Here is a 12,675-nt window from a genome sequence, read left to right as displayed (position 1 = left end):
GCATATTTATACAAAAATACCAGAAAACTGAATAATCTTACAGGTACCAGGGCGCTCTGAAAAGTTAATCTTGCTTTTTGTCTACTCCTCTGAAAAATAAGTAAATTAAAAGAATTATAAAATATATGTTCATACAAGTGTCACGTATTTGTTTACATTTACAACTTGCAATGTTGCCTCATTTTCCAGAACTATCAGTTGTGCAAAAAAATTATATTTATATTATGCCATTTGGAAGTTTATTACTTATACCCCTTGTAATATTATATAAACAAGGCTTATACTCATTAATTTTTTACAGTAATATTTAGTACATACTAATAAACTATAAGAGGTTGTTGTATTGAGTGCCTTTATATTCACTTATTTCTGTGGGCGAGATTTTATTAACAATAAGCTTGAATCTACACTGATATTAGTTGAGTGCTAATTTCTATAAACGGCAATATCTACAGGGTGAACCTTAAATAAGTGCAAACATTTTTAAAGTAGTATATTTCGACCCCAGAAACACGATTATGTTTTTTTTTGCGAAAAGTTTTTTGAAAAATTTAATTTTTTTTGTAATTCTTTTTAGTTTTTGTTAAAAAAAACAATGTTTTGTTAATATGGCAACATAGGTAGTAGACTCAATTTACAAGCAAGAAAACCCAGAAAAGATACAGTGGTTATCAAAATTTAAGCAAAAATAATTTGTTTGGAAATTTTCAAAGCAAAATAACGAGTTAACTAAAAAGCGAAGTTGCTATTCACAACAAACAAAAATCATTGTGTACGCGCGACCGACAAAAAGGGAGATATTCTGTTTCTTTTTTCTACTGATATGGCGCCCTTATCGACTTCAGAAGTAAACCTATTAGGGCCATCGTAAAAAAAGATCGTCAGACACTGGCTCTAAATATAAGCAGATAGAAAGTTTAGCTTCCAGTTATTTCAATGTTTACAATATAACGAAGAATCTACAACAGTAATTACTTCTATTTTTATGAATGTTTAAGTTACTTTCTTAATTTTTTTTTCAAAATAATGTACCTAGTAGAAATATAGTCTAATGAACCCTGTTTGAAAAACGTTAAATTAAATATAATATTTAAAATACAGTTGTCCTCCTTGTACATGACTACAATACAACTAAAAAAACTAATTTAATAAAAAAAAACAAGTGGTTGTAGAAAAACTTTAAATACCTATAATTTTTTTTATTTTTTAATCGAAACTCAAAGGTATAAAACAGGTATCATACCAACCATAAATAGAGAGGTATGTCATATAAAAATGTTTTGAGTTTTTACTAGAATCGACCCTTGATAAAAAAAAAAGGGATTAGATTTAAGTTTACCTTTGATCCAGTCTGTATACTATTTCTTTGGATTTTCTGCACGTGTGCAAAAACTACACTAAAACACTATATCTTATAGAAAATAAAATATTGTGCCTTGAATTTGAGGGATTTCATCTGAAAAATTATTAATTTGGAAGAAAACCGGCAACAAGCGACAGAAAATAATAATATTTCCGTGCAATCTTCTGGTCGCAACGACCAACGGACGGCCAGGACGTTAGTGTGCGCTATAGCCAGGGCCATGTAAGTGAAATATTCAAAATGGTTCCAGCAAAAGTTTCCCAATTATGACGGGTGATGGCGCTGATCGTCAAGATTTTTGGACAGGGATTTTGCTTACCGACAATACGACGTGAGCTACGACCGGACCGGACGACCGGACCAATCAGAATGATCAGTCCTGTGGATCAGTCTTTCTTGGACATTTGCCGCGGAGGTGTGTGTTAATTTCTGTTGTGAAAAGTGTGGTTGGGTTTACAGTTTGATTTTTCGGTTTTGATATTATGTTATAATTAATTTTGAAGTATTGTATCACCTGTTTTTATGTAATAGTACTTTTTCTAGTTCTATGATCTGATATGTTATGATTTGTTAATGTTTGTTTAACAATGTTATACCAAAGAGGTTATACTTAATATATCAATTTTCATAGCCTAACTTTTTTATCAATAAACTTTGTAGATTTTCTGATTATTTAATTCCTTTTGTTTCCGTTTGTAATTTTATTTTTAAGACATATTATGTGATTGTTTCAGATAATATGTTTTAAAAATAAAATTGCAAATAGCGAATAAAAATAACTAAAATAAAAAAGTGTATTTTACAATTCCCCCCGGCCCCGCACCCCTTTGGCTAACCTGTAAATGTCAGCTTTGTCGAGAGATGGCGCTACGAAAATGGAACCGATTTATTACAAGGAACTTGGGCTTCTTTTTCGTTAGTATATTCTGTGGCTATATCATTTGATTTAATGGTTTTAGAGGTAGCTGCGGCCTGGCCGGTGCGACCTGGTCGTCAGTGTGTTCGAGCCCTAAAGGAGTACTTGGGATTCACAATCCTGAGGTAATAATAGGCGGTTGAAGCCTAGTGCTAGCCACATTACCTTCCTTGTATACCGAACGGCTCTAGTATGGCAAGCTGTAACTTGCTACTCCCAAGGCGTTAAAAGCTATATACGGGAGCTATTATTATTAGATATCAATGAAAATATTGGTAAAAGTCTATATTTATACGTCAGTCATTTGTCAGTTCTTTTACGCTAAGTCATAGATAGAGGAATTATATTTAGATTGGAATGTTCGGTTTCCCGCCAAAAATTCGAATTGTTTTTGATCGCGTCCGTTGTGGCGCTGCCAGCAGTTACTAAAAACAACCATTTTCTATTGTTAAAGTCAGAATACTTAAAAATTCTAAAATTTTCAAAAAGTTAATCCACCCCTCATTGAAAAAAAACCCTGAAAGTATTTAAAGCGTTCTTTTTCAAAGTTATTGTTGCTATTTTGTGAGTGTTTTTTAAATTTTATTTGCCCAAACCCGTGATAATTGTGGAAAATGGCATTAAAAAATTAAAAAACTGCTTTGTGAACTGCAAAACCAAAGGTGGTGAAAAATATCGGTTCCCAAAAAGTGATCTACATATTTTCCAACCTTCACCTAATAATGTGAAACCTGGGGATATATGTTTTTAACTGTAGCCTGCCATTATAATAAATATTTTACAGTATGTCCCCGGAAACACTTTTTTATTATTGAAAAATGCATTCTTCATAAAAAATTCGCTTGCTCTAAAATTGTTAATCCTTTGACAACACAAAGTCCAGTCAAATTAACCTACTTTTCTACAGCAAATAGAAGAAATCTTGAATGTATTTTAATATATAACTGATTTCCCAAAGTAGATATTTTTATAGACAATTAAGAAGACATATTTTTATATATTGTTTAAATCAACCCTGTATCTATCTGTTCTTTCATTCAATCACTTTTTGTTGAAGGAAAAATAATAGAAAGGTAAATAAATAATATATTTATTGCCTAAACATACTTTAAAATATCTATGTATCTACTCCTTGTCACATTCTAACGGCGTTTCACTTTAATAGGATTTCACAAGTCAATGGCAACATATTTGCATACCTATCTGCATTGATAACTAATAAAACAAACACATTAGGTAGCTCGAGAGTGTGTGGAATACTTTTATTTTTCCTACGGAGAAAAAATATATTAGTATGCCCTTAATAAAATTTACCTACAAGCAATAACATAATAAATTCTTTTAGGAAGAATATACCAACAGGTACCCCAGAGGTTTGAACCCCGTTCAAGTCAATGACATATTCTTTGCCGTTCATGCTGTCATCTTAACACTTGTTACTATAGCACAGTGCTATATTTACGAAAAAGGTGACCAGAGAGTTTCCACCACTGCCAAAGTCATATTAGGTAAGAAATATTACTAGGAATTAATAATTTACATTAAAAACTCTTTGTAAATATCGTCTATTATTCTTTTTTAGGGATATTTGGATTATTTTTAACTATATCAATATTCCTGGCAGGATTTAAGGTGATCCATTGGTTGGACTTTTTATATTACTGTTCTTATGTTAAGTTGACCATTACGTTGATCAAATATATACCTCAGGTAAGTGAAATATTATCTACAAGGTGCTACAAATTCGAGGTACGAGCATTGGCATCTCAGTAACCGTAATAGAACCAACGTGGTAAAGTTATGCTTTAGGATGTTAAACAAAAAAGTTTTAAAATTTTCAGAAAATCGGATTTTTTTGAAAATCAATTTTATTTTTTCCTGCCGTTACTTTTTAGAAAATCAACAAACTAATTGCACATTCTCAGGGTGCAGCCACACTATCCTAAAAACGGCGTATCGGCGTAACGGCGTAACGACCTTGAATCGATTTCCAGTAATTCTATTGGCTGAAATTTTTGACAGATGAATTTGACAGATAAAATTTCTGACAGATGAATGTTTCAGCCAATAGAATTACTGGAAATATATTCAAGGTCATTACGCCGTTACGCCGATATGCCGTTTTTAGGATAGTGTGGCTGCACCCTCATAGCCACTTTATTAAGGCTATCTGGTAGTATTTTTAGATTTTCAAATTAGCTGATAATTTGTGAGATACACACATCTCATGAAAACATCGATATCATTATCAATTATTGTTAAATGACAAAATTTATTTCTAGGCTTACATGAACTACAAGAGAAAAAGTACTGATGGTTGGAGCATCGGAAACATCCTCCTAGATTTTACTGGCGGTATTTTGAGCATGCTTCAAATGATACTCAATGCTTACAATTACGGTAAGAAAAAATATCCATATACCGTCTCAAAAGTGGCTCACCCCCAATAACGGTAAACTAATAGGATTGTTCATCCTCATACGACGTACGTTCGCCTTTTCCCGCGCTTCAGCTGACAGTTGTGACGTCATTATAGTCCTTGTCATGATAGTGTGTATTATTGGTTGCCTGACTTATAAAAATAACAGCTGATAAATTTTGAGTTAATTATTTTGTCAATTTTAAATGCGAAAAAGGTGTTTTTAAAGTTTTTAGAGCTATAGAGTGTAAATACGTCCATTTTGTGTTGTGGATTGTGACTAAGTGCTTACTAAAAGTGCCTACGATTATTGTTTATTAATTATTTTAAAGCAAAATATGGAAGTACTCTAAAAAGAATGCCTGCAAAAGGTGATGCTGGGAAATCCTGTTCTTAAAAATGCATTATCCGAGTATTTAATACGATTTATACATTTAATTTTCTATACTGCATACATATAAGGTGTTTAAATAAATAAACTAAATAATGAACGTTTTGCATCCGGCAACCAATAATACACACACTATCACGACAAGGACTACAATGACGTCACAAAGCGAGGAGTTTTCGCATGCACCTGGCAGACACTTTCGGCTGAATGAGCAGTCCTATTAGGTTAACTGTTCTTGGCTCACCCCCTATAACTTTTTTATTTTTTCAGATAAAAAACGAAATTTGGTGTGTTAGTATATGACATAAATTAGGATTGATTGACGTATTCAATTCTTTTCGGTCACTTCCTGTTTCACCGGAAATTACTACAACTTTTGATTTTTAAATTGCACCCTCGTCATTTTTTTACTTGATTCGATAGAAAATGACACTCTGAATAGAATGACATATCATATGTTAACTTTTGTAACATGTTTTTGTATGAATCCAGTATTACAGATAAATATTGTCCCAATAATTTCAATATTACAATAATATAGCGATTTCATAATTAAAACTATGTGGTCTAGATTTTAACGTGTAACACAGTGATGTAGACAGCTTAATGGAAAATCAAATGTATTAAAAAGAGATAAAAATTGTGTCGACACATTTCTTCTATGCGGTATTGCCGGATTTTGCACCAAAATTTCAAACCGTACAAGTAGGCGTTTACGAAAAGTGTTGCATCTAGGGCTGGAACTTTGTTTTTCATTTGTTACTCATTTTACTAACAGCTGTAGTAGATTATATTTAGTTTAGATATATTATCCTCATTTCAGTAGTATACATGAAAGTTTTTAAAATAGATTATATTACACATACTAGCGTGTACCCGCGACTTCGTTCGCGTCGAATTAATCATTTGTAATGGTGATGATAAAGCAAAGCAACAATTTCCGTTAACATACAAACTGGATAAAATTTTCTCACATTTATGTCAACGTGAGAAAAAACAATATGGCGATATTATTATATAACTTGGTAATATTTGAGGGGTAGTTTCATCTCGTTGGAATTTGACTTTCGAAAAATCCGTTTGCCAAAAATAAGCTTTTTACGTCAAACAGTTTAAGCAGAATCGTGGTTAAGAAATTACCCAACTTTTTGGAACACCCTGTATGATTTTTTAAAAAATTTTAAAATATGTAAAAAACCAAATAAATTGTGCTTGTCCAAGCGTTTTCCCGACAGACTAACCGTTTTTTAAATAACAAATATTGTAATATTTGAGGGGCGTTTTCACCCTCTTGGAATTTGAGATTCGAGAAACCCCTCCTTATCGAACCTCTACACCCCACAGTCAATCCGTTTGCCAAAAATCAGCTTTAAACGTCAAGCAGTTTTAGCAGAATCGTGATTACTCAATGGTCATATTTTATGAAACACCCTGTATAAATTTATAAAAAATCTTAAAATATGTAAAACAACAAAATAAAATATACGTGTTTTTCCGAAAAACTCACCGGTTTTTAAATAAAAAATATTTTAATATTTGAGGGATAATTTCACACTCTTAGAATTCGAGTTTCGAAAAATCCCTTCTTTTCGAACCTCTACACCCTAAAGTCAATCTGTTTTCCAAAAATCAGCTTTTTCCGTCAAGCGCTTTAAGCAGGATCGTGATTAATCAATGACCAGATTTTTCGAAACACCCTGTATACATTTTTAGAAAATCTTAAAATATGTAAAAAAACAAAATAAAATATACGTGTTTAAGCGTTTTTCCGGAAACTTGACCGTTTTTTAAATAAAAAATATTGTAATATTTGAGGGGTGGTTTCACCCTCTTGGAACTGGAATTTTGAAAAATCCCTTCTTATCGAACCTCTACACCCTAGAATCAACTTGTATGCCAAAATTGAGCTTCCTACGTTGAGTGGTTTGAGCAGGATCGTGATTAATCAGTATGTCAGTCACTTAAGGATTTTATATATTAGTATAGATTTTCCTACAAACGGAAATAAAACCGGCAACACTGTATGCCGCTTTTGATTTTGTCTCTCTGTCTGTCAACCGGTCATCTATATTGTCACACGCATTAAAATCCAGACCACATAAATTGGATGACCAGCAGGGTATACTCAATATTTATTTTAGAAAAATGACCAATACTTCTATAAATTGTGAAATGAATTAATCCTAATTTATGTTATACAGGGTGTGTTTTCTACTATGTTCTCTATGGTTATCTCGGAAACTGCTGAGAGATTTTCGGTTAAATGGGGAAAGAATTGCAGTTTTGTGGGGTCATAAATATGCGCCTTTCAGATTTTTTAAAATGTTCATGGCCTACTAGATATTTCGAAAAAAAAACAAATTTCGGCTATTTTAAAAATTGTCCCTTATTCCAGTATAATGTATTTTAGACAAAAAGTTTTCAGCTAAAAGTTGTAGATAATCACATCCTTATAATTTGTAAAATAGCCGAAATTTGTCTTTTTCGACATATCTAGTAAGCCAAAACTGCAATTCTTTCCGCATTTAACCGACTCTCTATCTTCAGTAGTTTCCGAAATACCTATAGAGAACGTCGTAGAAAACTCACTCTGTATACTAACATGCCAAATCTCGTTTTTTTATCTGAAAAAATAAAAAAGTTATAAGGGTGCGAACAAAGTGATTCTCCATGTTAGCCAACTCTGAAAGATACCTGATCTAAACATAATTTTAATTTATTACCTATTTTAGATGATTGGCAGTCAATATTTGGCGATCCTACAAAGTTTGGTTTAGGTCTATTTTCTGTGGCATTCGACATTTTGTTCATTCTCCAGCATTATGTGTTCTATCGACATAGATCTGATAGTCAGTATGTTTTTCAGCAGTGAACCTTTTTAAAAAACTGAAATGCTTAATTTTATTGTATAGATGCATATATTGTTGATTTTACCTACAAACTAGTGTTAGGCAAAGCAAACATTTCATGCTTTTGTTGTCTAATTTATTTTATATGTGTATAAGTAGATTAAAATAGATAATTATATTTAGAAATACCGTATGATCGAAAAAAAATGGCGTCCAGTTGGTTGGGAAATGACGATCGATGACATTTCCCATATAAATTTACACACAAAATGACAGCGATCTTCATTTCCCAGCCAACTGGACGCCGTTTTTTCTCGATCATACGGTATTTAGCTCTTTGATACAAGTTATATATTTATATTGTGAAAAGTATTTTTAAGATATATTTATTTACATCACAACAAAGTATGTTATGGACATGATATATTGATACTTTGTTATTAATTTTGTTACAAAGTTCCTTAAATTTTTTTAAAGTATGGACTATGTGTAGTTGATGAAGTTATGTTTTAAAGATTAAGAGACTATATCATTGGTTTAGTGAAAAAGTGCCCTGTTTCAGTATTTGTGTTCATGTTAAATGTTCTATTTTTAATTAAAAAAACATATTGCCTTTTTTTTGTAGTTTTATTTATACCCTCCCAAATAGCATTTTCACGACTTGCGACAACATGTAACGTTGTGCCGACGTTGAACTAGTACTACAACAAAGTAAAAACTTCTGCGACGTCGAATAAACGTTATCTTGTAATCTTTTTTGCTTAAGTGATCTTTAGGTGATTCGGACAACGTAGTTACAATGTTGGGCAATAAAGAGTTTTCCGACGTCACTTTCAGGACCTATTCCAACGTTATACAAACGTTTTACTAATTCCAACGTTGTTTAGATTTGCTTATTCTTACGTTGGTAGGACGTCGAGCCATAAATAATTAACTAGAAAGAAGTGTCAACTCTGTGTTAAAACTTGGAAACACGATACGCCACCGAAAGCCTTCGTTGTCGTCTGGAGAACTAATTTTCCAATTGACAGGTTGACATGATGGCTCCATTTTTATTTCCGTTTCCGGTTATTCAATGGCGGGCCCTCTTTTAGTTTAAATATATTTTGTACTCTTTCTTATCATAAATAAAACAAAACAAAATTTTATTCAAACATATTTATTTGAAATATGAGACAACATGACTAAATAAATATAAAAAATAAAGAATTGAATGATTTCTACAGCAATTACTTAATTATATGCAATTTTAAGCATGACTTACAGTAATTTGTAAATAAATACACGTATTCACAGCCATCAGGGACAGAAAACTGGGGCAGGAACATGAAAACGGGAGCCTTATACAAAAACCGGAAAACAGAAAAACAATTTTTTTTATACTAAAATTAACAATGTAAAATAATATATAATACATTATCAATAGATATAAAATATAAATATACTGTTTAAAAAAGCGTCCATTATTCCCAAAGAGACCAGGCTTATAAATCAAAAAGAAACAAAAAGAGACTTTTAGTCGGATAACATAATCAGATTATCAGTCCGATTTATTGCATTACTGACAATAAATCGCACATACTGGAGATAACTAATATTGGCTATAGTTAAAAATGATCTTACCTTGCTGTAAATTGTTTTCATTTTCAAAAAAATCGCCGATCAAAGAGATTATAACACCATTTTCTTGCATCTAAAAATGTAAAAACAGTGTTTATTTACTACCTATTTTTCATATACATAGGACATACCTACTACTGCAGAAACGTCATTCTCTCCAGAATTCTTCATGTAATATATATTTTATATACTTTATTACCTTTATATTTATAAATTTCAGCCGAAATATTAAATTGAACTTCCAAAACGAAACTAAACGGAATGAATTAAAATGGCGTCGAATATTTTCTAATTTGTTCTAGAACAAATCTGAAGTTGTCTCTGAAACTGAAATCTGTCAATTCTAAACTGTGAAGTTAGGCAATAGTTAGACAAAAACATTGCTGTCCTTGTCTAGCCGGCCATACTTGTCGTCAGGAGAATGACAGGAATGACACTAATGACTGTTTCCAATTTTCCTATTTCAGTCACCCCCCTGCGTCGAGCCACTACCTTTTTGCAACTGTATTGAACCATAACCTTAAATCTTAAATTTTCACTTCATTGTTCTGTTCAGTCAGACAGTTCAGTGTTGTTTTGGTTTTATAAAAAAACTTAATTAAAATGGGACGTAAGGAAGGCACATATAAAACTAAATTTAAATATACATCGACATATTACCGATATTTTATCCACTCCCTCGTTTATTTAGAATATAGAGGGCGGCACAAGCTAGACTTTTAGGATGACTAAATTAGGCAATCTTGCGACTGCGACTTTATTAGTCCAGTATGCGACTACTCGAACTACTCCATCTTAATCTCCAAAACAACAAAGTGAAAGCCGCCATGTTGTTGAATAAGAAAATGTTTCGTTCCTAAAATAGCAATTCCTGCTTTTTGAATACATTAACTTGAAATATTTGACCCTAAACAACACGCGGAAACAATTTTTTTTTCGACTGCGAATAAATTATTCTCATTTTACTACAAAAAATCAAGAAATTTTTTAAAACTTCTTTAATTTTAAGGCCCATTAGTATTTTTTAAAGTAGAAACAATACATTTATCAATAAAGTTGTTTGCGTTTAACTTTTTTGCCTTGGGTAACGAGTTACAGAGTTGGTTAAAGTGTTTAAATAATTATAATCTTCAAACATCCTCCACACTTAAATACTTTTGTTTGGTTTTCCTTTACTGCCATCTGGCCTATGTCTCTTACTAAATCATAAAAATACTATTTTTACTATAATTATCCCAATTTAGGATAAAACGCGACTTAGACGCCATATTATTATAGTTTTGTATTTCTGTGAATTAGGATTTTAAACAACTTTGCAGTTTGTACTAAATTAGGCTACTAGCCAACGTAGGTATCCAACGTCGTTTCGACCCAAGAATTATTCTCCAAACTAGTGCAGACTAGGGTTGGCACGAGGTTGTGCCGACGTTGCGCCCCTTGTCCCGACGTCCAAATGCTGCTTGGGCTGACAGAAACTGGTAGACAACCCTGACAGAAAGTTTTAGAGTTGTGCCTAAATAATAATTGCCATAATAGCCCAAGAATATAGGCCTTGAAATACAAAGTTTTAGTAAAAACTTGATTTTAGTTACTTTGAAAGATCTAAAAACGAATTGTGAAAGATTTTATTAAATTCACCCCCGAGAAGGGGTGAAATAATTAATAAATAAAATTATTTTTTCGAAATTTCGAAGAACTTTCACAATTCGTTTCTAGATCTTTCAAAGTTACCAAGTTAAGTTTAACTAAGGCTTGGAAATGACGATGGATGACATTCCCCCTATAATTATTTTACATATAAAATGACAGGAATCTTCATTTCATAGTCATCACTGACTCCGGTTTTTTTTCGATTATATTGTATTGAAAATGAACAAATAAATATATAGTCATATCTTAAGGCAATAAAGCCAGACATTAGTATTTGCCAGATATTAATAGATAATTTAAGAATATTTTTAAAATTAAACACCTGAATAAATATATATAATGTGAAAATATTTGGTCATAAAATAAACTGCCCCTCAAATTAAATACCACAGCGATTTTTTTACTCATTTTCAACGAGTTGTAACTTTGAAAAAAATGGACCAATTTTGTTGATTTTTTTAGCATATTTAAGATCGTTTTTCGTAGATTGATCGGATTTTTCTAAATTTTGTATGAGATTTAGTTTTCTATGATATAGAGGGTGTAAAAAAAAGGAATGTAATTTTTGTGTTGCTGCCATTTTGCTAAAAAACAAAATTTAACTAGAATTATAGTTCTGGGTATAGCTAAGACTAATATCTCGGGACGTATTTGGAATTTTTACGATAACTCATCGGGAATAAAAGATACTTTTACATAATTTCTTGATAATATGGTAACATAGGTATTAGATTAAATTTACAAGAAAGAAAATCCAAAAAAGATCCAGTGGTTCTCAAAATTTTAGCAAATAATTATTTTTTTTTTTGGAAATTTTAAAAGTGGACTTTTGTGGACCGTTATTTTGGACTTATTTGAAAAACGACAAAGAGAAAATATGTTTCTTTTATCGAGACCTATTACCCCTTAAAGCACTTATTTCTGGGACACCCTGTATATACAAGGCTACCAGTGAAACTAGAAAAAAATTATATAAGAACAAATTTTAAATTTCAATAAAAGCAAAAAGTCAATTAGCATTTTCCTTATATAGCCTAGTATGTTGTTAAAATCACTATTATACATTAAATCAAATTAAAACTTGACACAGAAAGTTATACAGGGTGAAACAAAATTAATATCGAACATTGTTCAGCTTTAAAAACAAGTTAAACTTTTATTTTAAATGGAACACCCAATATATTATTCCGATATTAAATGAAGAATTCATGTCTCTTCAAAATACTATTATGGTTGCCTACCCCTCAAACAAAGATTTTATCAGATATTTTCATTTTTATAATTTAGTGTCGTAGTTTTAGTAGACCTTTATTATTTGATAGTCTGCTGCAATCAAAAAGGAAAATCTTTATCTAAGAGGTAGGTAACCATAAAAGCATTTTGAATATATATGAATTCTCTATTGAATATCGGAATCATATACTGGGTATTCCTCTTAAAATAAAAGAGAGTAAACTTACTTTTAAA

At 31.4% G+C, this 12,675-nt stretch overlaps 1 protein-coding gene across 2 annotated transcripts in view; it reads left to right on the top strand.

The window, feature by feature from the left end:
* LOC115890756 (cystinosin homolog) overlaps positions 1 to 8,555 on the top strand; it is a 40,806-nt gene extending 32,251 nt beyond the window's left edge. For both annotated transcript variants that reach the window (XM_030911079.1, XM_030911081.1), the window contains exons 7-10: positions 3,625 to 3,787; positions 3,862 to 3,989; positions 4,562 to 4,679; positions 7,822 to 8,555. In XM_030911079.1, coding sequence (XP_030766939.1) covers positions 3,625 to 3,787; positions 3,862 to 3,989; positions 4,562 to 4,679; positions 7,822 to 7,961 — 549 coding nt within the window. In that variant the 3' untranslated portion in view covers positions 7,962 to 8,555. The remainder of the gene's footprint in view (positions 1 to 3,624; positions 3,788 to 3,861; positions 3,990 to 4,561; positions 4,680 to 7,821) is intronic.
* The last annotated feature ends 4,120 nt before the right edge of the window (positions 8,556 to 12,675 follow it).

The sequence above is a fragment of the Sitophilus oryzae genome, unplaced genomic scaffold (assembly GCF_002938485.1).
Source record: "Sitophilus oryzae breed Bouriz unplaced genomic scaffold, Soryzae_2.0 scaffold_910_pilon_pilon, whole genome shotgun sequence".
Taxonomy (NCBI): Eukaryota; Metazoa; Arthropoda; class Insecta; order Coleoptera; family Curculionidae; genus Sitophilus; species Sitophilus oryzae.
The sequence above is the reverse complement of the archived record's forward strand: the minus strand, read 5'-3'. Positions and strand labels throughout refer to the sequence as shown.